The sequence below is a fragment of the Penicillium digitatum genome, chromosome 1 (genome assembly GCF_016767815.1).
Source record: "Penicillium digitatum chromosome 1, complete sequence".
In the NCBI taxonomy this organism is placed as follows: Eukaryota; Fungi; Ascomycota; class Eurotiomycetes; order Eurotiales; family Aspergillaceae; genus Penicillium; species Penicillium digitatum.
In genome coordinates this window covers 7,715,414-7,742,757 of record NC_089384.1, presented here as the reverse complement: position 1 = coordinate 7,742,757, position 27,344 = coordinate 7,715,414, and the positions used below count along the sequence as shown (strand labels likewise).

General features: G+C 49.9%; 11 protein-coding genes across 11 annotated transcripts; 4 read left to right on the top strand and 7 right to left on the bottom strand.

Moving 5' to 3' along the window:
* Positions 1–826: 826 nt before the first annotated feature.
* On the bottom strand, positions 827–2,500 carry Pdw03_5010 (glyceraldehyde 3-phosphate dehydrogenase; the record flags this gene model as incomplete). Its single annotated transcript, XM_014683230.1, has 3 exons — positions 827–2,170; positions 2,238–2,330; positions 2,399–2,500. 3 exons carry the CDS (start codon positions 2,498–2,500, stop codon positions 827–829), a joined length of 1,539 nt encoding a protein of 512 aa, XP_014538716.1.
* Positions 2,501–2,920: 420 nt separating this feature from the next.
* Positions 2,921–3,376, top strand: Pdw03_5009 (phosphoglycerate mutase family protein; the record flags this gene model as incomplete). Its single annotated transcript, XM_066100914.1, has 3 exons — positions 2,921–3,050; positions 3,105–3,226; positions 3,284–3,376. The coding sequence occupies 3 exons, from the start codon at positions 2,921–2,923 to the stop codon at positions 3,374–3,376; spliced, it is 345 nt and encodes a 114-aa protein (XP_065956314.1).
* A 112-nt stretch (positions 3,377–3,488) lies between these two features.
* Positions 3,489–4,422, bottom strand: Pdw03_5008 (Glycosyl hydrolase 71 family protein; the record flags this gene model as incomplete). Its single annotated transcript, XM_066100913.1, has 4 exons — positions 3,489–3,642; positions 3,688–3,765; positions 3,818–4,242; positions 4,303–4,422. The coding sequence occupies 4 exons, from the start codon at positions 4,420–4,422 to the stop codon at positions 3,489–3,491; spliced, it is 777 nt and encodes a 258-aa protein (XP_065956313.1).
* Positions 4,423–8,577: 4,155 nt separating this feature from the next.
* Positions 8,578–9,272, bottom strand: Pdw03_5007 (family 43 glycosylhydrolase; the record flags this gene model as incomplete). The annotated part of the gene is made up of 2 exons (XM_066100912.1): positions 8,578–8,983; positions 9,061–9,272. The coding sequence occupies 2 exons, from the start codon at positions 9,270–9,272 to the stop codon at positions 8,578–8,580; spliced, it is 618 nt and encodes a 205-aa protein (XP_065956312.1).
* A 1,349-nt stretch (positions 9,273–10,621) lies between these two features.
* Pdw03_5006 (uncharacterized protein) lies at positions 10,622–11,695 on the top strand (the record flags this gene model as incomplete). The annotated part of the gene is made up of 1 exon (XM_014683232.1): positions 10,622–11,695. One exon carries the CDS (start codon positions 10,622–10,624, stop codon positions 11,693–11,695), a length of 1,074 nt encoding a protein of 357 aa, XP_014538718.1.
* A 270-nt stretch (positions 11,696–11,965) lies between these two features.
* Positions 11,966–14,212, bottom strand: Pdw03_5005 (Pseudouridine synthase TruD/Pus7, putative; the record flags this gene model as incomplete). Its single annotated transcript, XM_066100911.1, has 2 exons — positions 11,966–13,961; positions 14,013–14,212. The coding sequence occupies 2 exons, from the start codon at positions 14,210–14,212 to the stop codon at positions 11,966–11,968; spliced, it is 2,196 nt and encodes a 731-aa protein (XP_065956311.1).
* A 1,423-nt stretch (positions 14,213–15,635) lies between these two features.
* Pdw03_5004 (uncharacterized protein) lies at positions 15,636–15,931 on the top strand (the record flags this gene model as incomplete). The annotated part of the gene is made up of 2 exons (XM_014683234.1): positions 15,636–15,699; positions 15,771–15,931. The coding sequence occupies 2 exons, from the start codon at positions 15,636–15,638 to the stop codon at positions 15,929–15,931; spliced, it is 225 nt and encodes a 74-aa protein (XP_014538720.1).
* Positions 15,932–16,348: 417 nt separating this feature from the next.
* Pdw03_5003 (Hsp70 family chaperone Lhs1/Orp150, putative) lies at positions 16,349–19,345 on the bottom strand (the record flags this gene model as incomplete). The annotated part of the gene is made up of 1 exon (XM_014683235.2): positions 16,349–19,345. One exon carries the CDS (start codon positions 19,343–19,345, stop codon positions 16,349–16,351), a length of 2,997 nt encoding a protein of 998 aa, XP_014538721.2.
* A 747-nt stretch (positions 19,346–20,092) lies between these two features.
* Positions 20,093–21,159, bottom strand: Pdw03_5002 (uncharacterized protein; the record flags this gene model as incomplete). The annotated part of the gene is made up of 2 exons (XM_014683236.1): positions 20,093–20,433; positions 20,484–21,159. The coding sequence occupies 2 exons, from the start codon at positions 21,157–21,159 to the stop codon at positions 20,093–20,095; spliced, it is 1,017 nt and encodes a 338-aa protein (XP_014538722.1).
* A 1,812-nt stretch (positions 21,160–22,971) lies between these two features.
* Positions 22,972–24,676, bottom strand: Pdw03_5001 (Tubulin/FtsZ, GTPase domain; the record flags this gene model as incomplete). The annotated part of the gene is made up of 5 exons (XM_014683237.1): positions 22,972–23,233; positions 23,307–23,797; positions 23,867–24,305; positions 24,355–24,554; positions 24,605–24,676. 5 exons carry the CDS (start codon positions 24,674–24,676, stop codon positions 22,972–22,974), a joined length of 1,464 nt encoding a protein of 487 aa, XP_014538723.1.
* Positions 24,677–25,018: 342 nt separating this feature from the next.
* Positions 25,019–27,091, top strand: Pdw03_5000 (uncharacterized protein; the record flags this gene model as incomplete). The annotated part of the gene is made up of 1 exon (XM_014683238.1): positions 25,019–27,091. The coding sequence occupies one exon, from the start codon at positions 25,019–25,021 to the stop codon at positions 27,089–27,091; it is 2,073 nt and encodes a 690-aa protein (XP_014538724.1).
* Between the last annotated feature and the right edge of the window lie 253 nt (positions 27,092–27,344).

Genomic DNA, 27,344 nt, shown 5'->3' with positions numbered 1-27,344 from the left:
ATATACGAGAAAAGATTGTGTGATATGAAAAAGAGCGAAAAAAAAAAAAAGGAAATCGTTGAAGTGTTGAAGCCCAGTGGGTCCCCGATGAACTGCGGTTTAAATTTCTCAACAAGGGTAATGGCCGACGATCTCGATCCCGCGTTTAGTTTGTTGGGAATTTCAAGACTTGGCCATCAAACGTGCCGAGGTTGGTATCGCCACTTCCCTTAAAAGGTAAACTGTTGACGCTGTGTACAGTTCGATGTACAGGATGTATTGGACTCCGTTTCTCAGTTTCATATTATAGTATTGATCTTCCACTGCGGCATTGGTGATGGGGGAATTGCACTGCTAATAATTAGGGTCTCCATTTTTTTTTTTAAAAAAAAAAACCAAAACCAGAAAGTCCGTACAAGTACGGAGTACTCTGATGTATAAAATCTCTGGACTTGTGCTATGCCCCGCTCGAAAATATTGCTGAGTCATCACATAGATCCGACCTCGGTTCCCTGCAAACTGAAAGCTTGGAAGCTCGGAACCTTCAAATGTGGTGACCTCAGACTATCATTCGGGATCAGCTGCTTGTTGGGGCATTTGTACCACCCGTCCCAACGGGGATTTTCAATCACATAGTAAACTGGATCACATGCAGTCTCGGTCTTTCTCTATGTTGAAATACGTAACCATGAGACTCACCCGTATTGAATTGACTTTGTCTGATGTACAACGTAAAGCCCTCCTAGTTTAAGATTGAAAAGAGAAACACTCATCGAGGCCAGGAAACACCGGGAATACACAAAGTACAAATATACACAGTTTAAAGTACAGGTCTTGAGTACAGTCCTTAGCGGGGCTTGGTGCTATGGGGAATGGGAGGAGGCCCCGGAGCTGATGGTGATAAAGCGTCAACAGGGGAGGCACGAAATTCGGCCCGCTTGGGCGGAGGTGCCGGAGAGGCCTTCTTGTGCTGGGCTTGAGTCTGGAGATCGGACTCCACGGGTGAAACCGCTGCAGAGTTCGACTGGGCCACGGAGAAGGGACGAGAAGGTGGGAGTGGGCGTGGAATCCGTTTGTTGGCTTCGGCGGAGAATTTGCGGTCCTCCACAAATGTGTTGAAGCGCGATGTGACTCCACTCCATTTCTCTTTACCCATGTCGATCTTGTCCGCATGGCGCTCGCGGAAACCTTGCACAGAGGATGTGCCCCGCGCGGGCTCCGCCGGTTCTGAGTTCACACTGGAAGTAGTGTTCGACGCGGGCCGGGCCGGTGGGCTAGGCGCTGCTGGAGAGGAACTAGTGAGCTGCAATGCATAGTCACTCAACTTCTGTTTGCCTGAATCGATCGAGTCCGCGTGGCGCTCACGGAAATCGCCAAACTTCTGTTTCCCTGAGTCGATGGTAGATGCATGGCGCTCGCGAATGTCACCATATTTCTGTTTTCCCGATTCGATGGAGTCGGCATGGCGCTCGTTGAAGTTGTGGATAGAAGAAATGCTGCTCGCAAACTGCGATTCAATGTTCATCGGTGCCTGAGCAGGCGGGGTGGATGTCGACGGAGATCTCGAGGTAGCAATTTGGGAGAAGCGTGACTGTAACTCATTCACAGGTGTATGTGCAGGTGACGAAGATCTCCCCCGACCAATCCCCAATCCAGGAACCGAGACGCCCGCGTTTGCTAGGCGCGATATAGCATCTTGATTGATATAATCGTGGGAGAGTACCGGTGCGGAAGAATAAACGGGGGGCGGGTCGGAGCTGGGGGATCCATTACGGGCGGGAAGTCGTGGCGGGGGTTTTGGCGGCTTTTCCTTTGAGATCGAGCTTGTTGAGGCGGAACTTGCCGAGTCCAGTCGCCGCACTGGTGGAGGAGGGATATTGTCTGTAGATAAGCCGCTTGTGTCGACGCGATACGGTACCTGAGGCGGGGCGGGCATTGGAAGCTGTTTCTCCTCTGCTTCGGTTGCTTGCTGTCGATGAATTTTCTGGGCGTTAATCTGATCCTGGGATAGCGAAGCTCCTAGGCCCCGTCGGTCGGGTGTTGTTTGATTTGGCACCGCAGCTGCTCCATGGTAATTGATATGTTTGGGAGGGGGTCCAAAGGAAGATGGGTCCTTGAGAGATGACAATGGCCGTGAGACATGGTCAGAGCGGTTGGAGTCGTCTTCCTTGCCCTTTTTCATCCACTCAGACTTTAAACAAGCACAAGTCAGCATCAACCGAGGTGCGAGTCTGAGAGGGGTGAGGGGGGGAGCTTACTACAGAACTTCTGATACCCCCTTTGGGTTCGGATGTCTGTTTTGAGCCTGTGCCCGAGGATTCACCTTCCTTACCCTTTCCCATCCACCCAGCCTAGCAGCGAGCACAAGTTAGCATCAAGGGCCGTTGGATATGCAAATTTGCAAGTCCCAGGGGCTTACCACTTGGTTGATGCCTTTAAAATCACCACGCCAGCTCTCTTTTCCACCTTCCTTGCCTTCAGGGTGCCAGCCACTCTTCATAGTATTGCGTAAACCACTCATTTTGCAGTAGACCTCGGGAGTGCCTAGGTGCGGGGATGACGGTTGCTAAGCGGTCAGGGAAGTGTGAGAATTCCCCACCTGGTCACGTGCGATCTTGATACAGTAATTGTAATTCCGTAACGTATTTCACCAATCACCGCGCTATCAATATAACCTAGGAAACTAGAGTTTATGATATATTTTACTAGAATACGCAATTTTCTATGGCGATACCATAGAAAATTGCATCTCACCGGTTCAGTCCATGAAGAGCAAGTTTTTGTGTCTGACGAGCGCGGTATACAAGGACGACTTGAAGGACGATCGGGAACAGTTCTAGGGGCTGTCTTTAGGGCTCAAAATCAGGATCTTAAGCTAGGGCCTCTAAAGGGTGCTCAGCCGCCTTATCAAGGATACCTTAAAGCCCCTGATTTTGTGCTTATGACCTCATCCAATGTTGCTAAGGTCCTAGGAGAAGCCAAGGTCCCCTGGATAGCAGAACACTGTCTCGACAACCTAGTTGATGAATTTGAGAATGGTGACACGGAACAAACGTTGAGGCACGCACTAGGTCAGCATTATAAGCTAATAGTAGGAAAAGACTCTTACTAACATATACCTATAGGCCAAATTGCGCGATACATGCTTGAGACACGCCTGAAGTATGGATTCTTAACCACGTACGAGCAAACAATCTTCCTACGAAAGGCAGATGCTGGTCGAGTATGGGGACTGGAGTATTCTCCAGTAATTTACCATCGCGACAGAGGAACCAAATCGGGTAGAACGGTGTCATTTTGTCAGAGTCTTTATCATATTGGATTGCTAGCCCTCGCAGACTCAGCTTTTAACACAGGCACAGGCATACGGAACCAGTTTTGGACGCGTAACGCCTAAAAGGGGACGATATAGTTCGCCGCGTCTATCAATTACATGATTGTATTGTTTTCTAGCATAGCCAAGCAAAGATCAACGTGAGACTGAACGGAACATCATACCTCTTCCTTGGCTACCATTTCCAGCGTGAGGTATCCTTATCCCAGTCTTTCCATCTGACTGGAGCGTCTGGTAAAGCAAGCTCAAAAGTCGCGATCCGTTGGGCAGGCTCAGCCGAACGTCTGGGTTCACCTACCATAGTCTTGCTTAATCGACCGATGAAGTAGCTATATTGAATCAGTAAGTAAGCTAAGATAACATGGTTCACATACAGTGTTTGAGTCTCCCGGTGCCAAACTAAACTTCTTGCCCTACCCCCGCTCGCGTACCACCCATGCCCCTTCAGCTTGCTAAATTAAAAATCAGATTCAGTGATAGAGAGAGAAGTGTTATCGAACTTACACAAGAGCGTTAAGAAAGGATACGCGGACTTGCTCTCTTTCATAGCTTTCAAGACCCCAAAATGGACCAGCACCATCACTGTCGCTAAGACGTAGCCCCGGAAGAATTTCCCAAACAAGCCATATGATGAACCCACCCGGAACTAGCGCTGAGCGATCTTGAGTGCCAGTCTTATGTCCGAGGAGCTTTGGTGTGACACTTGATCCTTTTTCAGTTAGATCCAGCAGGGAAGCTAATTCTTGCGGGATCCATGACGCGGCTTGTTCGCCTCTGGCGTCCGCATTATCCATTTCAGTTGTTCGATGGGGAACTTGAATGTAGACTCTCATAAAGGCTTTCGTTGGATATCGTTGAGGATCACAACATAGGAATTTAGCCGAGGCGAAAGAACGGAAGCCATATGCCTTATTTTGCTCCACGGTGGCCTAGAAATTAGGGTCGTTCAGATTCTCGAGGATCGTGTAATGGGACGAGAGGGGTCATACCTGATCGTCATACTCATTAAGCTTCTCAAGAATTTTCCACCGGGAAGAGAGGGGTTTATCAAGGGTGATAATAGTTCCACGGTCGGTGCCCTTGCGAAACCAGGGCAACGTGGATGTCATTCGAGCTGCGTTGGATGGGTGCTGTGGGTGTGGGTGTGGGAGAGAGTCGATTCGAAGGTGGATCGAAGCCAAAAGTAGTGGGTGAGGCTCTTATGTGGGTCAAATGTGGGCCAAGACGGTCGGGATCCGGAGGCGGTCAGTCAAACTGGTTTGACCGCCTCGCTCCCCGAGGAACCCCTTGAGAACGAGATACTATCAACTAATAGCAATTTCGTCTACAAAGCTCTCCACCATACAATTTTAGCCTACGTCGGCCTCAACCTCCGAAGCAGATTATATCTCGCCGAGCAAAGTGAATTCGTTGTTATATTACTAGTTTACCTTCTATTACCGACCTGATTAAACTGCGACATCGCCCGTCCATGGGCACTAGGAAGTGTCCACGGCCCGTGGGCTTTTTGAAATTTGACGCCCATCACCCACTTTTATGCAAAAACATTGCAAAAATTACCCTATTAGGCTATTTTTTATATATATAATCAATTCTTGGCAGTATCCACTTTGCCAAGAGTGCCCACATATATCTTGGCGACGCTAAAAGTGTCTCTACTTTAATGGGCGTTATCGCAGTCTAGTATGGTGGGTGGTTAAACTTAGTACCCGGTCCTCGCCAAGTAACCCCACCCCCTTCGGGTGTAGGGTTACCACACCGTAATGGAAACTCTTGCCTAATGTCAATTTTAAAGAACGCACCAAAAATTTTTGTATTTTTCTCAACACACAACGCCTATAAAAAATACTAAAAATTGTCAGGGTGCGGGCTGGCAGGACGGTATGATAGGAGATGACTGGTAGGAACAGGTCATAACAGATCAGATTCCCATTGACAGGTACAGGCAGGGGCAGGCTATTATACAAGATGTAGCTCGAAGAGCTACAACAGTGTCAGGGTGCGGGCTGGCAGGACGGTATGATAGGAGATGACTGGCAGGGACAGGTCGTAACAGATCAGATTCACATTGACAGGCAGGTACAGGCAGGGGCAGGCTAATATACAAGACGTAGCTCGAAGAGCTACAACAGGATCTAGAACTGAAGTTCAGATAAACAGGTCGGAGATCACGTGCCGTGATCTTCCTTTTACTAAGCATTACGGTTCACACCGTGACAGTACCCCCTCCCTTAGAGCCGAGCTCCGTCGAGGCGAGGCTTGTGCGGGTATCTTCGGTGGAAGTTCCGTATGATTTCGCGGGCGTGGTCCAGGTATTCAACAGGCTCTTCAGTGGGTTCGTCGTAACCAATCCATTTGACGGTGTACTTCAGACGCGGGCCTCCTCGGCCTCGTCGTTCCCAGCGGGAATCTAAGATGTCTTCAACTTCCCTTTCTTCCAGTCCTTCGATAGCAGGCAGTTCGAGCTTGTAAGCGTGTGCGCTTATAGCTTCTAGGACCTTAAAGGGGCCTAGGTTTTTCCAGTCCAGTTTCTTCTGCGGGCGGAGGGTTCGGATATTCCTGGCGTTCAGCCAGACCAGTTGTCCAGGACGGTATCGGCGGGCAGGGGCGCGGTGACGGTTCGTTTGTTCTTCGTATCGGGCTTGTGCGGACAGTATCTCGGCGCGGACGTACTCAGTCAGTTCTTGCATTCGTGTAGCAAACTTTTCCGCGTCTCGGGTCGCAGGGTGACTGGCAGGCTGGGATGGTTCGAACCCGATGCGGGGGTGGAACCCATAGTTCGCGTAGAACGGAGAAACTCGGGTGCTCTCGGAGTAATGAGAGTTTGCAGTGAATTCGGCCAGCGGGAGCCATTCAGACCAGTCATCCTGTAAGTAGGACACATACGCTCGGAGGTATTGTTCCAGTACGGCGTTCGCGCGTTCAGTCTGGCCATCAGTTTCCGGGTGATAAGCGGTTGACAGCAGGTTGGTGATTCGCAGGCGCTTTGTCAGGTGTTTCCAGAATTGGGCCACGAACTGGGGTCCTCGGTCAGATACAACGGTATTCGGCAGGCCGTGCAGTTTCCAGACATGACGGGTGTACAGGGGGCGACTTCTTCAGCGTTGCAGGTTCCCTTGCAGTGTATGAAGTGCTTCATCTTGGTCAGACGGTCTACCACGACTAGGATGCGTCGTCGTAACCGTAGCTCAGAGGCAGGTGCGTGATGAAGTCCATGCTGATATCTTGCCAGGCTCTCTCAGGTACGGGCAGTTGTCTCAGGATCCCTTGACGGACTTCTCGGGCGGGGGTGATACGGCGGCAGGTATGGCAGTTCTTGGTCCAGTCGCTCACGTACTGGTATACTCTAGGCCAGTAGTATTCTCGGGACAGCAGTTCATAGGTCTTCGACCGGCCAGGGTGTCCCACGGTGGGCTTGTCATGACACAGGCGCAGTATTTCAGCTTTCAGTTCATCGTTGTCAGGGACGTACAAGCGGTTCCGGTAGTAGAGGTAGTTGCCTCTTCGTTCGCAGTCGGCAAGTGTAATCTCAGGGTGACGGCTAGCGTTCTTGTCTAACGCTTCCAGTATAGATTGTACTACTTTATCTTGGTTGTAGGCTTCCAGCAGTAAATCCTTGATCGTAGATGGTGGTTCGGGCAGGTTGTTCTCGATGAATCGGACTCTTGTTTCAGGAGCAGCGGTGATGGGCGGATCGGCAATGTCGGGCGGAACGGTGATAATAGGCGGTTCTTCTGGCAGGTCTGGCAGTTCAGGTGGAGTGGTTGTAGTGACTCCGTTTCTCTGTCGTGTTGTGACGTTTATCTGTAGGTTTTCTTTCTTCAGAACAGTCTGGCTCTGATGCGCTAAGCGCTCATCCCCTCTTTAGGGATATCCTCTGACCTCCTGGTCAGGGCGTCGGGCTTTGCACCTTGTTTTCCGGGACGGTACGTGATCTTGAAGTTAAACCGGGACAGGAATTCAGACCATCGGGCTTGGCGGCGGTTCAGGAGTTTCGTTGTCGTGAAATATTCCAGATTGCGGTGGTCAGTTATGACCTTCACGGGCGAGGGTGTGCCCTCCAGTTCGGGACGCCACTCTTCGAAGCAGCGGATTATGGCTAGCAGTTCTTTATCGTATATCTCATAGTTACACTCGGCGGCGGAGTGTTTTTTTCGAGAAAAATGCGATAGGGTGCAGTATTCCAGCGTCATCGTACTGAGACAGTACACCGGCAGAGACAAAATCAGACGCGTCTGTTTCCAGGACTATCTCCTTGGACCAGTCAAACGCTTTCAGAACCGGGGCAGATGTAAACGCCTTCTTCAAGGCTTCGAAGCTCAGCTGGCAGACAGGTGTCCATTCGAAACGGACGTCTTTCTTCGTGAGTCTCACGAGCGGGGCGATGACTTTCGAGAAGTCTCTGATAAAGCGGCGGTAGAAGTTGCCGAAACCAATAAAGGCTTGCACATCAGTCAGACAGGTCGGTGTTTTCCAGTTCACGATCGTTTCGATCTTGTCGGGGTCCATACGGATACCATCTTCACCGATGATAATACCAAGGAACTTCGTCTCGGACACACAGAATTCGCATTTCGATAGTTTTGCGAACAGGCCTGCCTCTCGGAGGCGCTGGAGGACTTTTCGTACATGTTCTATGTGTTCCGCACGCGTGCGGCTGTAAATCAGGATATCGTCCAGGTAAGCAGTACAGAAACAGTCCAGGTACTCTCGTAACGTGTCGTTGATAAATCGTTGGAAGGATGCGGGGGCTCCAGTTAAACCAAATGGCATCACCAATGATTCGAACAGTCCTAATCTCGTACGGAAGGCAGTCAGGTATTCTTGTCCCTTCGCAATTCGCAGATTGTTGAAGGCGGAGATGATATCAATCTTCGTAAAGAACTTCATCCCTTTCAGGTTATTCAGGGTTTCCTTGGTCAGCGGCAACGGGTAACGGTCCTTAACAGTGATTGCGTTCAGTGCACGGTAATCCACGCAGAAGCGGAGACCTCCGCCGGGTTTTTCACGAACAGAACAGGCGAGGCAGCGGGCGAGGAGCTGGGCCGAATGAACCCTTTCCTCAGGTTATCTTCGATCCAGTCTTTCAGGACCTCGAGCTCATTTCGGGACATGGGATAGAGGGGCCCAAAAGGTAAGGGTTTGCTTGTAAGACCATCTTGTGGTCGTATGATCGGTGGGGTGGCAAGCGCTCGGCTTCCTTGGGTGAGAACACTTCGGCGAAGTCTCTAAACTCTTCAGGCAGTGCAGACACGGGGTCAGGTTCAGTGTCGGTCTTGGGGTTCAGTGCAGTCTCGATGTCCGCGGTTGTAATTGCGAACATGCTGTATTTCTTTCTTGCATACGCAGCACACGCAGCTAGCGATACGGCTGCAATGTCTCGTTTCTCGAGACCAGTTGGTCGTGCAGGCAGGTTCCTCGGACGGGACTTTACAGGTAGCAGGCGGTTCTTCGGTGGTAGCAGGCGGTTCTTCAGCGGTAGCAGGCGGTTCTTCAGCGGTAGCAGGCGGTTCTTCGGTGGTAGCAGGCGGATCTTCAGTGGTAGCAGGCGGATCTTCAGCGGTAGCAGGCGGTTCTTCGGTGGTAGCAGGCGGATCTTCAGTGGTAGCAGGCGGTTCTTCGGTGGTAGCAGGCGGTTCTTCAGTGGTAGCGGTCTGCTCAGGACCGGGTCTACCAGAGTTCAGTTCGGGGGCTTTCGGGGCGGTTCAGACATTTTCAGACAGTCAACTCCTAGGGGTAGGAGCTACGTAGTGTCAGGGTGCGGGCTGGCAGGACGGTATGATAGGAGATGACTGGCAGGGACAGGTCGTAACAGATCAGATTCACATTGACAGGCAGGTACAGGCAGGGGCAGGCTATTATACAAGACGTAGCTCGAAGAGCTACAACAGGATCTAGAACTGAAGTTCAGATAAACAGGTCGGAGATCACGTGCCGTGATCTTCCTTTTACTAAGCATTACGGTTCACACCGTGACAAACAGGATCTAGAACTGAAGTTCAGATAAACAGGTCGGAGATCACGTGCCGTGATCTTCCTCTAACTAAGCATCACGGTTCGCACCGTGACAAGTACTACTAGAGTTATATATATAAAATTATTTTATTTATATTAAAACACTTAAAGTTATTTTAAAGTATACTGTATAAAAAAGTAAATATAATAAATAAAATTAAACATAGATAATTTATACCGCTTAGACTCTTACTATATTTACACTATTTAGTAACCCGATAGGTAACCCGTAAACCTATATAGGTTACCTAATATAACCCAAAACTTAACCTAGTTACGGCTTAGGTTTTTTCGGGTCTGTGGGTTTGCGGGTTTTAGCGTAGTTTAGTTTCAACACTGTATAGAACTACCAATAGATATTGTATGAAAAACACTCTGAGTTCTCTGACTAACTTGAATGATAAAATCCGCGCTTTTAACGATCTGTGCGGACAAAGCTGACTAAAAGTTACATACAATTTGTGTGTGCGACACCATCATGGTAGTCCGTAGGTTTTCGGGTATTTTGCCCTGTTTTCAACCATAGGTTGTTGCACCCTTGGTTTCGACAGAAATTAAAATGGAAGCTGTACGGAGTACTCTTGATGTTAACGAATCCTTCTTAATGCGGGCACTTATAATTGGCTAATTTAAAGGCACGTTCCACTACTGTCAGCATCGGCGTCAAAGCGTTCCGTAGAAGATGGAAGCCAGCTGATTCTACGTGGACCTATCCTATATTAGCGCCAACGTCGTAAAAATAGCATCTCTGGGGAATTTCTAATCCCTCATGGATTTGAAGCTTGGATGGTTAAATTATAATGACTATTTGTGCGATACACAGTTAACTTGAGGGGTAACTGTGTCAACTTATAGGGATCAGAGTCATGTCACCATTTCATTGACGCCGAATCTAGTACTGCAAGTCGAAGAGCTTCTTTGTTAGAGCGTCTCATCTTGAGAGCAGTGCTTTGAACCCCACTATAGGGGCTTTGAGTCTGTACATTATCTGTGAATGTTCACTTCAATTCTTCGAAAGCCTCGGAATTTTGCAGTTCCTGCTAACTTCCAACTTACCTGCTCTCGAATCGGGGTACAACTGATCCTTTTTTTTCTAAGACATTGGGGAGTTAACTGGAGTGGTTATTGAAAGAGAAAATTCTAAAGCCAGGGTCTTTTGTAATGTCTTTCGTGATTGTTCTTTGTATTCTCTTGGAGGCCTTTGCATAAGACAAAAGTATCCTAAGAATCCAACTTCAACCCACCATACCTGCTACTACTATGGTGAGACTCTTATGATTCTTACCATTTGCAATGTTGAACGCAGATACCCCGAATCCCATCCGAGCGCAAAATAATCCGGCCTCGGTGGCATTAGCAGGCCAGGATGTGGTGATCACGAAGACACACAAAAACCTTGCACCAGAAGCATCAGGTTGGTTAGATCCGGCGGCAATAGTGACAGGTCTCTACCATGGAACGGTTTCATGGCCCTCAGCCAGCGAGTTGACCACATATCCAACACCAAGTGAGACGTCGGCTGTTAGTGGCATCAGCTCAGAAGCCATTCCAACCGGTACACTGGATACAGCAAGCTCATATCAATCACGATCATCAAAATCAACGTTCTGGACTACAACTACAACTTCAAGTTTAAGCTCATCCTCTCTAACATCCACCCCAACAACAAGCAAAATCTCGGCAAACGGCGACTCAACTGCCTTCTCCGGTGGTCCATCAAAAACAACCAAAATCGCCATTGCAGTCCCAGTCTCCACAATCAGCCTAGCTCTTGTCCTCGCGCTCCTATTTTTCCTCTTCCACCGACGATGCCGTGAAAAGGAACGCAATGCCCTGCCACCACCTTACGATATGGCAACAGGCCGTCGAAGCGTGGTTCCAGCACATGAGCTAATGATTTCTCCCAAAACCTTGACGCAGGAGCCAAGGTGTTCACTCTCGACACCAGCAATGGCCTCAACGGCAACGTCAATGCCATTGCCTATGCCGCGGATCCCGATAATCAGCATCTCGCCCTCCACGGAAAATCGGGGCCGAACGCCTACTCCCGACCCCAGTCCTAGCTCGGGCTCTGTGCACCGCATGCCTTTGGCCCATGGATCGAGTGATTCTGAGACGGAGCTTGGTGTTGCGGTTGTTCTTTCGATGGATCAGAGGCGGAGTGCTACGGAGCAGGATTTGAGGGGCCGGGTTGCGTCTGTTACATCGTCGAGAGGGCCGTCGCGGTTGAGTAGAATGCCATTTGTGGATTTTTCAGATGATGATGATGATTGTGCTGTTTCTGTTGTGTCGGATTTCGATGGACGGAGGAGGGAGAGAGACTTTGATGAGGTTTCGCCGATAGGTGAGCAGGAGAGGCGGTTCTGAGGAGTTTGAGGGTGTCCTTAAGATGATATGATTATAATGAAGCTAAGCTTGGTCTAGGGCGTTGGCGTTTTGGGTGAGTTCAGTGAGGGAGGGGTTCATTGTAATATGCTACAAGTTATGGATTTCAGACCACATACACGAACGTTGGAATTTGACTGGAATGATATCCTGAACACAATACTAGCCATAGGATGTTAGTCATAGTATTGGGAGAGCTTCGGCATTATGTGCAGTTTGAAGACGAACTGTTGATGCTGATTCTTGTTGCGATTATCTTCCACCGCCAAAGTCAGCCTTATGGGCTGTGGCCTTGCCGTGAGTCAACTCCCGAAGAGCCATAGTAGCGTACTGGCTTGATCCCAACTGGAACTTCAAGACAACGGCCAGCTTGTCAGCTGCGGTCTCGTCGGTCATGGTGGTATCGGCATTCTCATCCTCGGACTGCAGCTTTTGCAACTCCGTTTTAACGAACTGTTGATCATCCTTGGCATAAAGCTTCACGTCAAAAGAGTACTTGTCACCAATCATGCGGCTGAAGATCTTGCGGTAGCCTCCGCTAAGACTGATGTCCTTCCACTTGCGGCGCATGTTGGACGGGTCAAGGCGACCACCCTGCTCGCTTTCCATGAAGCGACGATAGAATTCCTTCATTTCGTTCTCGGGATAGATGATATCATATCCAGGCTGGGGAAGCACCAGGTCAAAAATGGTATATTTGCCACTGGCTGCCTCTTCAGCCGTCAGAGCACGTGCCCGCATGAACATGTCCTCGACTGCAACGGCACTGTCCTCACCCTGAGGTACAACAATAATTTCACCATCAGCATCGACTGTCTCGGGTGCCTCGACCGTAGAGGCAGATTCCTTGTCACGGTGCTCTTGGATGATGACGAGATCGCCTTCCACTACCCGGTCGCCGTAGAGTCGCCAGCGCTCACTTGCAGCAAAATTCCAGACAAGCGACTGGTATGCGTGTACATACATCAATCGGAGGTTCCGGGGAATGCTCTGCAGCGCACCTAGATAATCCTTGCTGTTCCTTCCGAGGTGGCGGATTAGATTGTTTTCAGCGGAGAACTTGCGGGGGATCTTCTGCAGAGCGTCGGTGACGCTACCGCCGGTCTGGAAGATGTTAATAGCCATGGCGCGATCCTTGTCATCAGTGCCGATGTTAGCAGTGGACATTTTCCCCTCCATTGCCGCCTGAAGAGATTCAGGAGCATACTGCAGAATAGCATCGCATGCGCCCTTGAAATCTCCCTGCAGCATCTTGACGCCGACTATGTCTGTCCGGGTTGCGAAGGTTCCAAATCGCTGGAGACCGTAATAGTTAAAGTATCCTCGCCGGTAGAGGTTCTTCAGAGAGGCGCCGACGACCTCGGAGGCCTTGGAAATTGCAGCCTTGGGGTCACTCAGACTCACGCCGGGAATTTCAACGTCGCGCAGAGTAATCACAAACTCATTGCCCTGCAAGTCCCCCAGCTCCAGACCTTGCTTGCGGTACTCGAAGTCGCCGATATAAGCATTACGCAGTTCTGAGTTCACCTGTGCAAGGCGATCGACCTGAACGCGTACCGCACAGGCACGCTGGACGGTCACACCCCGCCTATCCTTGGTTCCAGCGAATTGTAAACTCTTTGGGTTCATCTTCATTGAGCGAGCGATGTATCCAATGACTTCCATTGTGTCCTTGTTCTCCTTGTAGATGGTGAAATGCAGATATGGCCCACCGAGTTCTTCCCAGTTTGTTCGGTGGCCCTGCATCCGGCCATTAGTCCGTCCTGCGGTCGCACCGCGCTTGAAACGGTTGTTTGCCGCGGTGATCGCCATGTTTCCATCGGCATCGGTAGAAGACTCTAGCTGAGAGTTGAAAATGCGACGTATGGCCTGGTGGATTTTGGTGCGAAGGTCGCGATCCGACACGGCAACAGTGACGTTTCCAAATTCACTGGGTCGACCCTTTGGCTTAGCCATAGCAATCTTGTGGAGTGCAATTATTTCGGCGGCGTTCAGAGGGCCAAGGTATTCTTCCAGAAGAGTGTGGTCCTCTTCCGAAACCTTGAACTCAGCTGGGGTTTCCGCCTCCTTGACCGGGGTACTCTGAGTTTGCTCTGTAGCCTGGATTTCCGCCTCTGGGGCTTTTAGCACAGGCGTGGGCTCTGCTGCAGTAGGCGCAGACTTGTCGGGCTTGATGGGCGCATTGAGGCTTCGGAGGTGGACAACTTCGCCGGAGGTCATGATCTCGTTGACCATGAAATCCGTGTATCTGCGCATGATTGTTAGCGGAATCCTAAACTAGAGAAACGGGATATCTTGCCTCTTTTTCAGGATACCCGAGAATCCTTCGCTGTCGTTGCTCACAAACTCTGTGATACCGACCTCGCCTTCCTTCAGAGCCTGCGCATCGGAGACTGCAGTAGTCTCAGTTGCGCCACTAACGGCGACAGCGACCTCATTTGAGACCACATCTTCGGTCTTCTGTCGCTTACGTGGAGATTCCACATCATCCTTCTCCATATTGTCTCAATCGTTCGTAATGGGTGGGGAGTTGGATGGAGAAGGTTGAGCTTCAGGAACTTTTCTTGACTAATTGGGTTTAGCGCACGAGGGCCAAGTGTGGGGCAGCCCTACTTGCCGTGTTGGGACGGGGAAACATCGACTTCACCTCTACCCTCATCTCAGTGAATGTCTGACTTCAATAGTGAACAGGCCCATCCAGGGTAGCCTTATAAGGCACCTCTTTTTATCTATCAAGCCTATCATTGGAAATATAACCATAACTGTGTGAACACAAACTGACAATCCCTTAAATACCTTCAATGCCCCGAATGGAATTAACGTGTAACAGCAGTGGTTTGACAATTGGTATTCAATATACAGAGAGAGGGAACCCCCAGTGCAAGAACCAAAAATCTCTTGAGGATGGAGTAAATCATTGTGAGCCTTTGGAAAACAATCGCACGTGGACACTTCCGATGCAGCTACCATCACAGAAACCGAGTCTCGGATTTTGATCTCATCACCAGTTGACCATTGTCATCATATACAGGTCTATTATCTCCTAATGGATGCCTTCGACCATTGGGACAAGGTGCAGATGTTTATAGTTGATGAAGGAATTCGGGAAATCGCCCACGATGATGATTTCGTGAAATTCATGAAAATTAATCATTGCAGAAATAAATTGTTTCACAGACTTTTGGGGCAAGCCCTGAGAGACCATTCGTCCAATGTTTTATCAAGTCTTCTCAAGAAGAATAGCCATGCCTAAGCCGAACAAGCTGCATAGGCTTACCTCAGATTGGATCGAGGTTTTTGCAAAATAGCTAGACAAATTTGAAAGCACGTATGGTTTTTTTTCTGAAGGTCTAGAAGGAGCAGAGTTAGCATCTCCGTGCTCGCTGCTTGTCTACTGAACTAATCTCGTTGTAAACCAGAGATCAAGTTAGAAGCAACATGTCTCAGTTTAAGGAGTCGAAGCATGTAACTATTGCGAAAAGTATGCAGCACCTCCCAGATCTCTATGCCTAGCATGAATCAAATACGCAGCATCAAAATCCTAACTCAAAAATCTGGCAAAAGCACCACACTTCATAACCAGGACAACCACCAATTCTAAATCAGACGTGCCGACAGCGCAATTGACTGGATGCTACACATGCAACGCAGCGAAAAAAATTCGCTCAACCTCCGATCCCAGCTGACAAGTCGGGCTGATCGGTCCTGTACTGTGGAAGGAAGATGAAGCCGAACGTCAAGGTATAAAATGGGAGGTATTCGCCCGCTGTTCTGGACATCAGTTCTGTAGGAATCTATCTTCCATCTCTACCAAGTTTACCCGCAGAGTTATTCGGTGAGACTCGTTATTATCTCACATTTATCACATATCTGAAATTAGCTAATCACTCACTGTCATTGCTGAATAGCTCGATCCAAAACAATGAAGCCCAACTTCATCATCACGCTCTTAAGCCTTGCTCTGGCCGCTGTTGCAGCTCCTACTGGTATGTCACCAGCTACTCGGGCTCTGAGTTTGATTTTAAGAAAAAACAATCTAACTGAGTGATCATAATAGGCCCTGGCGGACTTGGCGGCGGCAGTGGTGCTGGCGGTTCCGTGAGCGGTGGCGGCGGTGGCGGCGGTTCAATCGGCGGAGGCCTTGGTGGAGGATTCGGGGGTGGCTTCGGCGCCGGTGCCGGTGCTGGTGCAGGTGCCGGTGCCGGCGAAGGGATCTAAAAGGATCTTTTGAGGCTGGACTGGTGCGCTTAGCATCGTGTAGTCCGTTGAAGTGCTCTCTCGCTATGACAATAGGAAGATAGGACTGATAACAAGCCCTAAGCCCTAAAACCTCCTTTCAGCCCTACTTGACTCCTACTTAATTTGCATTCATGAATTTGTAGACTTCACGTAGTTTTCATAGCGCGATTGGCTGTGAAGTAGAGATCGCGATAGTAAAAGGAAATAGGGAGATTGATGATGATAAAAGTGCTACCGCTCAGCCCAGAATCCATTGTGATTCTTTTTCTATCTTCCAGGATGTGGTGTGTACATGATATATTGGTTGTATTAGGATGAACTGCTCTGTACGAGTTGAGTGAAAAAAAGCAAGCAAATGGAAAATGCATAGTGAAAAGGAACAAGGGGATGTTTATTTTACAGCTCATCTTTGGGAAGATCCTCCGTCTCCTTGGGCTGTTCCTTGCCCTTGCCCTTGCTCTTCTCAGCCTCGGGCTTCTTCTTTTCTTTAGATCCCTTCTTACCGCCACCGTTGCTGCTGCTGCTCTTCTTCTGCTGGCCAGCGTTTGCAGTCATCCTCTCGTACATGCGGTTAAGGATGCGCTCGAACTCGCGCAGCCGCGAGTCGACCTCCACAACGGTCAAAGCAGGGTCATCAGACTCAGAAAGCTTCTCTTGCAGACTGAGCTGGGTCTCGAGCCAGGGGTTGGTGGAATCGTAGGCATCTGTGATGGCCGTGAGGTCGGCGGGAGTAAAGAGGGAGTACTTGGGGCCTGTAGGCTTGGCCGTAACAGCACTCTTGGTAGATGTGGTAGAAGATGAATAAGCGGAGTGTGCGTCTTCATCGAGATCATCGTCAGAGGCGGTGGGGCCTGGGGTCGATGAGCTGGTCTCGGTCTCGGTGGAAGTGGAGGAGGCGCTTGAGGCCGAGAGAGAAGATGAGTAGATCTGCTCGTCATTGTCGATCTGGTTCTTGATCAATTCCTTCATGGACTCGGCATTCTTGAGCATGTCCTTGAGCAACTGCACGCGTGCTGGGCGAGAAGAGCTCTCCTTCATCCGCTTTAGTGCAGGGTTGACGATTGCCTTTAAGTCCTTGAGCTTTGACTCAAAATCGGCAGTCTTAGCGTTGTCACCCTCTTCGTACAACCAGTCACTGGTTTGAGAGACTCTCTGGGAGAGAACAGTCAGCTGATCCGGCTTGACTGCCTTGATGAACTCCTCGTTATCGGCAAGGTCTCGGCTACGATAGATGAAAGATTCCAATTCGTTAATGGCCTCTTCGCGCAGGATGCGGTCACGGTCCGAATTATCGAAAGCAAGGAGGCGGCCGTTAATGCGACTGAGCTCTGCCACTGATGGCGCCGGAGTTCCAAGCGCAACAGACTTTAAGCTGATCGGGATGACTTCAAGCTTGACCTGAGGGGTGGCCTTTGCGTCCTTCTTTGCGTCCTTCTTTGCGTCCTTCTTTGTGTCCTTGCTTGATGAGGGAGTGGACTTGGAACTGGCGGAAGATAAAGTGGAGGAATCCATCTCGGGCTCAAGGGTGATCGATTCAAGAGGCTCGCCATCTTCGCCGAGGGGCTCCTGTTCGTCCTTCTTGCCAAGGCCGAAGAAGCCCTTGACGTCCTCGACAATCCCCTTCTTCTCGGGTTCCACCTCGCAGCTAACGGTACCAGCCATAACTTCAGGAAGGCCGTCCACGGGGCTGAGGCGAATCGTGAACTTCGTGGTAATGTTTGCAGTGGTGCAGCCAAAGATATCCTTGAGCTTTGTAACAGACGCAGTAAGGTTCTGGGTCTGGACACTGAGAATTGGTTGTTCTTCATCCTGGGTAACATGCTGGCTGAAGCTGAATTCAAAATCCTCCAGGTTCTTCACAGTGACTTGCTTCTCAGGACCAACCTGGGAAGTGGCAGTAAATAGCTTCTGATTTCTTTGCTTGCCGTCTGAGTTCCATTTCAAAGAGATGGGATATGTAGCAGCGTCACCAGTGCGGATATCTTTAACACGGAAACTGGGGCTCAGAGCAGCTCCCTTAAAGGCAGCACCAAAGACAGCCGCCTCATCAGCGTTGACATTGGTTCTGATCTTCTTAGAAGAACCGGCGAAGCTCTCCAATTGCTTCTGGACGAACGGAGTCCGAACGGCTCCACCATGAAGCACGATAGATTCGATATCGCTCAGTTGGAGGCCAGCCGCTGTCAGAGCCTGCTCCACTGGGGTTCCAATACGGTCGACATGCTCAGCAGCCATCTTCTCGAAGTTGGCACGGCTTAGCTTGTACTTGAAGTTGACATTCTCGTCGTAAAGTCCCTCGAGGCTGGTCGATGTCTCGGTGTTAGCGCTCAGAACCTGTCGGAGTTTCTCTGCATCCTTCCAGAGTCTGGACATAGTCTTTCCGTGCGCCTTGATTTCAGCCGGAGCAACCTTATCTTTGAGAATCTTGTCCTCGACCAATTGAGTGATCATATCGTTCACGACAAGGTCGTTCAGGGAGTCGCCTCCAAGCGACTTGTCCCAACCAGCTCCAACAACATGAACTTCTTGGATAGTCTTGTTAAATTTACCGACATCCTTTACCTTGCGGCTCTGAAGCCGCAAAACACTCGCGGTCGTAGACCCAGCGCCCATGTCATAGACGATGTGGTATTCAGGCTTCTCGCCATCAGAAACACTGGGGAAAGTGCGACTGGTGGCATAATTCAACCCGACAGCCAACCCATCACTAATAAGAGCCTGGATCCTCAGACCGGCCAGCTCAGCTGCCAACTCGAGGCTGCGCTTCTCCTCCGCGGTGTAGAATACGGGGTAGGTAATGACGACATCGCGGACATCAGATCCCTTTCCAGCCAAAGTATCAGCGTTAGCCTTGATCTGCTTCAACTGCATTGCCAGAATCTCTTCGACTAAGAAGGCTTCTTTCTTTTGCGCCTCTCCTAGCCGGTTGCTACGGAGAGCAACAGAGCCACGACCATCGGGGGCGGCCTCCAATTTCAACGCGGGGAACCTGCTCCAATAGGCCTTGACAGCCTCCTCGTTTCCATAATTGAACGGAACGCCCAAAAGAGTCTTCAAGTTGATGTAAATGTCGTCCGGGTACCGAGCCGCGAGGGCAAGCGCATCACCACCATAGAACCGTTCAGGGAAAGGTGCATCGCTCTCTCTTGTAGGTTTGAAAGCGACCGCAGCTGACTCTTTGCGCTTCGAATCTTTAGTGAGTACAATCTCGAGCGGAATGCCGGGTTTCACGAGAGCAGCCTTGAAATATTCCGTGCCGATGTCGACGCCCAGAACGGCCGATCCGGCGGCAGAAACGGGCCCAGCAAAGCTGAGGAGAGATACGAGGAATGGGATGACCACGAGGTATAGCATTGGCGAGCTCGAAAATTGTTGGCGATTTAAGAACGCCATGATCTAATTCATAGGCTCCGGGCTGCGGGAGTCAGCCAGATTGCCGATTCGGGGAGTTGCTTGTAGTTTCAACAGGGAAAAATAACCCTTTTGTGTACATATATAGAAAAACTGACAGACGTTCAATCACTTTACCGGTGTGCTGAATAGTGTGTTGTCGAGGTCCGGGCTAGCTTTGCGCCAGATGGATGGTCGGATGGAGCTATGGAATAGCTCGAGATTGGTGTTGGGTTGGCAGATGGGGGTAGGGGACGATGGACAGCAAAAGAAAATCAGAGAAATGGCGCAAAATTTAGGCCATTTGAAAGCAAAGGGATACTGTGGCCACCTGGCAGTAACGTAACTTGAAGCCTGAAGAGCTTGGATGAGGACACGGGTCATCATGCAAACACGCCGGACGATGCTTTATGTTTGCACCGCTTATCGTTATCGCTTCATGTCACAGCCCTAATTTCAAAACAGCTGAATTGGACACCAGATGAGATGTTTTATCACCATGATGGAAAGGGTGGGTTAAGAATGTGAGCAAACAACGATTCAATGACTAGAATTAAGATCTTCCTGATTATGGTTAAGAAGCGCCTAGTTGCCAAGAACCCCATTAATCACTGTCATCCTGACATCCAATTTTTTTGGGAAGTTTCTGTAAGTTTTCTTTTGGGCGTTCAAACGTTCGCCCGGTTTCTCAGAGGCCACTTCCAAGATCCATGATATCAGATCTGACAAATCAACTTCTATTTAGATCAATTACAGCAGGACAAACAGAAGGGTCAGGCCAGGAATGAACACCGCAGCGGATTGGTGGATAACTGAAGCACTGTTAAAAGCAGGAGACGAGGAGACATTAGGAGCGGAATTGAATGAAGTAACGAGGGTTGACTGTTCTGGTGCAGTGAGCTCAGTAGCCGAGGGAGGAACTGCGACAGAAGTTGTGGAAACAACAGGGGGAGTTGTTTGTTCCGTGGAAGGGGCTGTGGGCTGAGAGCAACCGTCAGTGCAAATGGAAACAGACGTCACGGTGGTCGTATCAGCGTGGGCCATGGGGTGCGTGTAAGTTGACGAGCAGCTTGTGACAGTGCTCCAGGTGACTAGTTTAATCAGCAATTGTAATTGATGGAGTGATCAGAATTCTACTCACTTGAGCATGTGGTTGTGGTGTAGGTGGTGGTCACGACGACCGGAGGAGACGTGGCTGTGGAGTTCTCGGTCTCACAGGAAGTGATGCTGACAGGAGGAGGCGAAGTAGAATTGTCAGTCACTCTGGGTGTTGAGCTCGCAGGGGAAGAAGCAGGAGCATCAGTCACACAAGGAGTTGAGGTTGGCTTCGTAAAGGGAGGCAGAGTTAAATGCAAATTTGTAGGTTCAGTCTCACATGGGGCTGAGTTATATGTCAGAACTGGGGGATTAGTAGGCATCACACCTGAGAGAATAGTAGGCGTGTCGGTCTCGCATGGGGTGGAGCTCTCAACAGGCGGGGGAGTCTCAGGAGGCGGGGTCGGATTATCAGTTTTACATGGGGTCAAGGTAGCTGTTATCACCGGAGGAATAGTAGGCGTCACAACTGGGGGAATAGTCGGTGTGTCTGTCTCGCACGGGGTGGAGATCCCGGGTTTGGGAGTTTCAACAAGAAGAGTTTCAGTCTCACAGGGAGTCTTTTCTGGGGGACCACCGTCACCGTGACCACCATGGTCACCGTCCCACCAAGGACCATCGTTATGCACAGCAATGTGAGCCTCATCAGCATGTCTGGGAGAAATGACCATGCCGCCTGTCAAGCTCACGGCGTAGAGGAGAACAATTGGAGTGACCCGCATCTTGACAAGCAAATGAATAATCTTGACGCACGGGAACAGATAGGGTTGATATGTTCCTTGAAACGAAGGACGACAGGAACCGAAGTGAGAGAGTTCCTAAGCGGTCTCTATCGACATTTGAAATGATTCTAGGACCGAGGCGTTGAAAGCAGTCGGGGGAGTAGAGCAGACTTTTAAGTGCCTCGGTGGTGAGATCTCCTCAAAGCTCTGATTCCTGTTCGGCTGGCTCACTGATAGCTCCGTTATGTTGGCTAGCATGGACCAGCTGGTATCACATTGGACACTCAAAAAAAAAAGACGAAAGCCAGAAAAAAGCGGCGCTCATGTTCTAAGGTCAACTGGAACTGAAACGAACGACCAGGATTCAGCAGTCGACCCGAAATTTTCCAGCTAAGAGGCTGGTCATGGTGTACAGTGTGTGGATTGCCAGAACCCGAACTTTGCGCACGAGTCTGGTTGAATAGGCGACCAGGTACTGTGGTTGCGCCAGTGATAACTTGACAAGGTCTCAGACATTGACATTTAGATTTTGACCTCGAAACCCATAATCGGAACTAAAATCAAAGTGTTCAGAGCCCAATGCATGAGCGGATCCTGACCCTGATGATGCAGGTCGGCTCTTGGCAATGCGGGAAAATAGCTCTGTGATTTTTCATCACAATATCTACGGAGCACATACGCAGGTTCAGTTAAGATTTGCGGCTTTTAATTTTTTATTTGGTTGTATCTTTCTCTTTGTCCTGATACTCCATGGTGAAATGAAGTCTGTGAAATTCTCTATTACACACAGTATGAGATCAAGCTATGAATGACTCCTAGTTCAGCCGGCCTCAAATTTCCAAGGAAAAATGTGAGGAAACTGGAGAAATATCACCAATGGCTCATGTGGAGATCGGAAGCAAATCTCGATCCAACTTAACAAGAGTGAACTATAGGACTCCGGCGAAGCATTAAAGGCTCCGAGAACAGCCCGACATCGATGCCCTTCTAGAGTCTGGACTGAGGTTATCGGGACCTATTCACAGGCGATGATTGGAAAATGGTTGATTGTTTTCTGTCGATCTGTAGTATGTTAGTAAATGTGATTACACTGCCCCGGTGCCCAAGTGTGTTGTATCTGTAGAGTACAGAGCATAGAATACGGAGCAGTCACAACGAACCCCTGACCAAGTGTATCCAGAGGTGACGCGAGCCCACGCAGTTGAAAGTGTCTCAAAATGACCCAGTTTAAGCCAATGTAGTATAGTGAATGTTGGGAAGTAGCCGAGACCCTTTCTTCCGCAGCCTCTGCATTATTGGAAGTTTACCGTGTTCAAACCTCTTCCGGTCCAGACTATTGGATTTCAAATTCGACCGATGAAGCTCTTAATCCTGTTTTGACAAAAACCAATTGAACAATGGACAATTAGATGAGCTCTAGGGCTTCGAGGGTACACTCCTTGAGGCAAAGCCCTGCGAGTGTGAGATTAGTTTACCTCTACACCAGTAGTGTGATGGATATGTTTTCATTTAACGCAAGTGGACCGAGAGATGGTTAATGAAGGTAAAGATTTCATGTCCCAGTCATCGCACCGGAAAAGATAACGGTAAATGCTACTACTGTATAGGGGTGATTCCTTACACGAAGTGGGCCTCAAGCCACCAGATCCTTTTAGGTATTTTCCTGGGGCACACAGTGGTGATATTACACATCCCGTATATAGAACCAGAGTAAGGATTAATAGTCGGCAACTACCATTTGAAACCGGCAATGTACCCTGTCATTTTGTGACTGCGATAATGTCAACACAGGGTCTAATTCAAGGAGTGTGTCTAATCGTCTTCATCGTCAGAGCCACTACTCCACCCCGTCTCGTAGTACTCTCGAATCTCGCCAAGTCCATTTACTAAGGCCTCGCGCTCGTCGACTGAGACCAGACGTGCGGCAGTTGCCGAGATAGCTTTGATCCTCTGAGCTGTCCTCGTCGAAGCGGTCAATGCAGTAAAAACATTTACTCCAGAGCCTGTCTTAGGAGTCGGGAACATGTTGTACGGGAAACTGTCAAGAATAGGCAAGCTGAGTGACGTGTGGAAACTAAGATAGCGGGATAAAATGTGAGCGTGTTGGATGAGAAAGTGAAAGCAAATGCGCAAACTGAGAAACCTACCTTTGCAGCGTCGACTCCGAGTTGTATCTTCTAAGTTTGCGAAGGTACCCAACGTCCCTATCCTCGATAGATTCACTGTCCCTTTCAGGTTCCTCTCCACGGGTTACCTGAACTTGGTTAAAGATATGGGCGCCCTTGTTGTGCTCGCCGTCATAGGAAAAGTCAATGTCAAATTCAATTTCGGCTTGCGTTTTGCTGTCATTGATTTTGATTTTGTTGATGGAAGATTGCAATTCGAAGATGGTGTGCGTGCCATCTTCGCCGGCGAGAGAGGCCTCGAAATGCCGATACGGCCGCAATCTGGAAGGCATTGTGACGGTCTCAATAGCTGAGGCCAGCAGAGCTGTTTTCTGCCATTCTGATTGGCGATCGACGTTGAGATAGCTGGGCAGCTTATGCGGAATGTCAATAACTGGAGAGTAGACCGATGCCAGTGGAGAGATCGAGCAGAGTGACCTGGCCTTGTTCGTATCCTTCTTGAACTGGTGATGCTATGCAAAGTTCGAAACTTAGCCAACCGAAATCGCGATTCTTCAAAGTGGCACCACTGTGTCACTTACCCGCTGCGTTTTGGTGCTGTCTTCAATAGACCACACCCAAATGCTTTTCTTTCCAAATTCATCTCTCAGTCTTTCCATATACTGGGCAGCGAATCCGCCCCAAGCATCATCTGACCCGGAGAATAGTTGCAGTGCCCGCAAGTGGTCACATTCTTCAAGGAGAGGTCTCAGGTCACGGTCCAGCAGGTCGTGCTCCTTATCAAGGTCTTTGAATAAATCTTCTCCGACATTCCAATCCTCAAAGGGCATAGTCTGAGAGTTGAGGTCGTATTCATTTAGCTGAACAATGGATCTTGGATGATAGTAAATTCTGTTATAGTCTGACCAGTAGCGTACAGACTCTGAGGTCAGCCGAGGGGCTGGAGTGCCTAGATCCAAGCTTTTCTGATATTCACTTTGTTGAATCAGAGTTTGCTTTTGGACAATCTCTTGACCATCCCTGTGAGAAGTTAGATTAGAAGACTGGTCCATCAATTTGAACCACATACCATAATCCTTGGCCTGGCATGGAATCTTCATTCAGCTCGTAAAGTGCATTGTATCTGCGTAATGTTCCAAATCCGCCTTTCAGATCATAGATTACTGTGCGTGGAGTGTAGGTCTCGGAACCATCCGCTCCAACTCCCGGTCGAAAGTGAATATCATGAACAACATCACTCTGTTCTCCGTCATATGTAAAGTACGATTCCTAGTTGTGTATCAGAACCATTGTTTGTATCTGACCGCAGATAGCAGTACCTGCAAATTCCAAAAATGTGTTGCTAGGTAGTTAGCCCGCTGGCCCAGCTGAAGTGTAACAATTTCATGCATGTTGATGGATGAAAATGGCAAATCGCTATGTAGCCCCTCAGTAAATTTTGATATCGAGAATGCCGCTTGGAGGCGCACAGACACAACCAAAAGATGACGCTAGGCCTGATATGGGGGAACACCACACGTGATTGTCTAACCACATGTGGGAAGGTTCAGAGTCACCAGGGCAACAGTCACATGATCCGTCCGAAGAGGGCAATAAACATGTTTCTGTTGGTGCGTCACCACCCTAACTCCACAACGGCGATTTTCCCTCGTGAATCTCCTTAGTCCTGTGATGATTCTTTGACCTTTTGATCTTCACCGGCTGGATCCATTACTTGTCACGAAGCATCTACGATGGAGTCTACAACACGTCCCATCCTGAGCCCCTCAAAAGCGCTCTATCCGGTGTCGCCGGAACGCATGAATCAACAAACCATACCCGCCTCTCCCTCACTACCTTCCGATCTCCTCACACTACATCACAAGAGCACTCGAGGTGTTTCAGAAGTACAAGCTAAAGTGGCGTTTCTAAACGGCCTCTCTCGAGGAGGTAGCCCTGCCAACTCTGCCGCAAGCAATGCCGCCCTACAACGGGCTATCCTAGGCCGCGAGGAAGCAGAGTCTGCCCTAGCCATTGCACAAGAAGAGTTTTCAGAAGCACAGACACGAGAACGCCGGATCAGTGAACGCCTTGAGTCGTTACTGGAAGAGCTACATGGTACGAAAGAACGCCAGGCCCACGAACGGTCAATTTTTGAAAAGGAAATCAGAAAAGCCCGCAAAGAAGCTTTTCGAGCTGGATCGACCTTGGTCAAGCTTCAAGAAGAATTGAAACACGCGAAATCAGAGGTCAGAGCACTGAAAGATGAAGTGGGAGCAGAACGCGAGGCGAAGGACAAGGCCAAACAGGAGGCGTTCGAACGCGCCTATGCTCTCGCTGGTCTTACAGAAGAACTTCAAGTCCTGAAAGAGAAATTCCGTGCCCTGGAAACAGAGAACCACTCGAGCACCCTCGAAGTCCGCGCCCATGAGATTCGGAAAGAAGACTTCGGGCGACTGTCAATAGCAGAGGGCGACCTCGCGTTTTTGACTACTCCACGCAGAACGAAACGAGCTGCTGCGGGATCTGTTCGATCCCCTGCCCCGGCACGTGAAGAAGACCACGTAGAAGCCACTCCTCCCAAACGCCCACGTTTGTCGGACTGTGTACATAAGACAGAGAGTGAACAACCCGAATCGGAGACGGTAGCGGAACTGAACGCGGATCTTTTGGAGGAGATGAAAGAAGAGTTAGTCTACGAGCGTCGCCGCAGAGTCGCAGCCGAAGATATGGTGCATTTCCTGAACATCGAGTGCCAGTTTGAACGCTGCTCTTGCAGGCTTGCTGAGAGCCAAGGTCGTCGCTACATTTATGATGCTGATTACTATAACAAATTCCAAAAGCCTCAGATCGAGGCGGAAGAGAAAGCTCGTGCTCAGCAAGCCAGCGTTCAACAAGCTAGTGTCCACCAAGCCCATCCTCACCCAGCCAGCACCCCCTCGGCTAGCCCACCCCCTCCTCCACCCCCCGTCCACCGATCTCCTGTTCATCAGACCACCGCTCCCCAGGTGCTGTCTCTTCAACATAGCATCTACCAGGAAGAACACGAGCCAAGCCGTACCCCTCTGGCCGCGCCACCTGTTCCTGTCCACCAGCACACCGCACCTACCGTGAAGGCCGAACCTATAGATCTCCACAAGATGCAGATGCCAGCTGAGCCCCTAATTACATTTTCTCCAGAGACTGGCACATTCACGGCATTCCCATCTCCTCTCCGAGACAACGTCAGACCTCCGCGGTTGGATTTCTTCAGCACACCTGATCTCGCCGGGGCTCAGCCGGGTGTCCACAAAGGTCAAGATGATGCCTCTGTATCACCAGACCAACAGGTCGACTCGCTCACGCCCTCTGGGGAGCCAGCTCGGGCTAGAATGCCCCGTCCCGCCCCATCTGATGGTGCCGCCGAACATACTTGTGCACCACTTTCCGCAGCGGCCAATCCGTCAAGATGTGTCGAGAGAAATCCCCTTGGATACCGCCAGCCCATCAACCCCCCGAAGAGAGCTCCGTCCCGACAAGTGCCACAGGCACAGCGTACTTCGCACCCTGGCGTTCCCGATACACCAATTGACCGTGAACAAGCACTCGCACAGATTAGGGCGCGACGAGGCCGTACGCATAGCAAGCAGCGATCAGTCAGCGCCAGCGAGCCTGGCCGTGCAGCTCGCGCCTCAGCGGGATTGAACCCGACCCCTGTTCGGGGACCTCGACGTCTTCCCAACTCCAATCTTCGGGCTGATTCGAGGACCGAGAACGAACTCGGTGAACGCCGAGATATGAGTGCTCCTGTTCGGATGTTCCGACGTCAAGGAATGCCCAGGGATTAAAATCTCATGATGCATGTTTATGTCTTTCTTTTGCATGGTCTGTCGGTACTTGTCGTTTCCTCTAATACCCCCACCCGGCGCTGCATTAATTGTCTTTATTTCATTTGCATGGCGATTGGAAGCAATGTGGTTTGTTTGTTTGTGTTTGGATCTTGCAGCTCCGATGTTATGTGCCTTAGTATGCTACGGATTTAATTTTCCAACTCTCTGTCCTTCCTTTGATACACGTTCGGCTCTACTGTTGGTCCCTCTT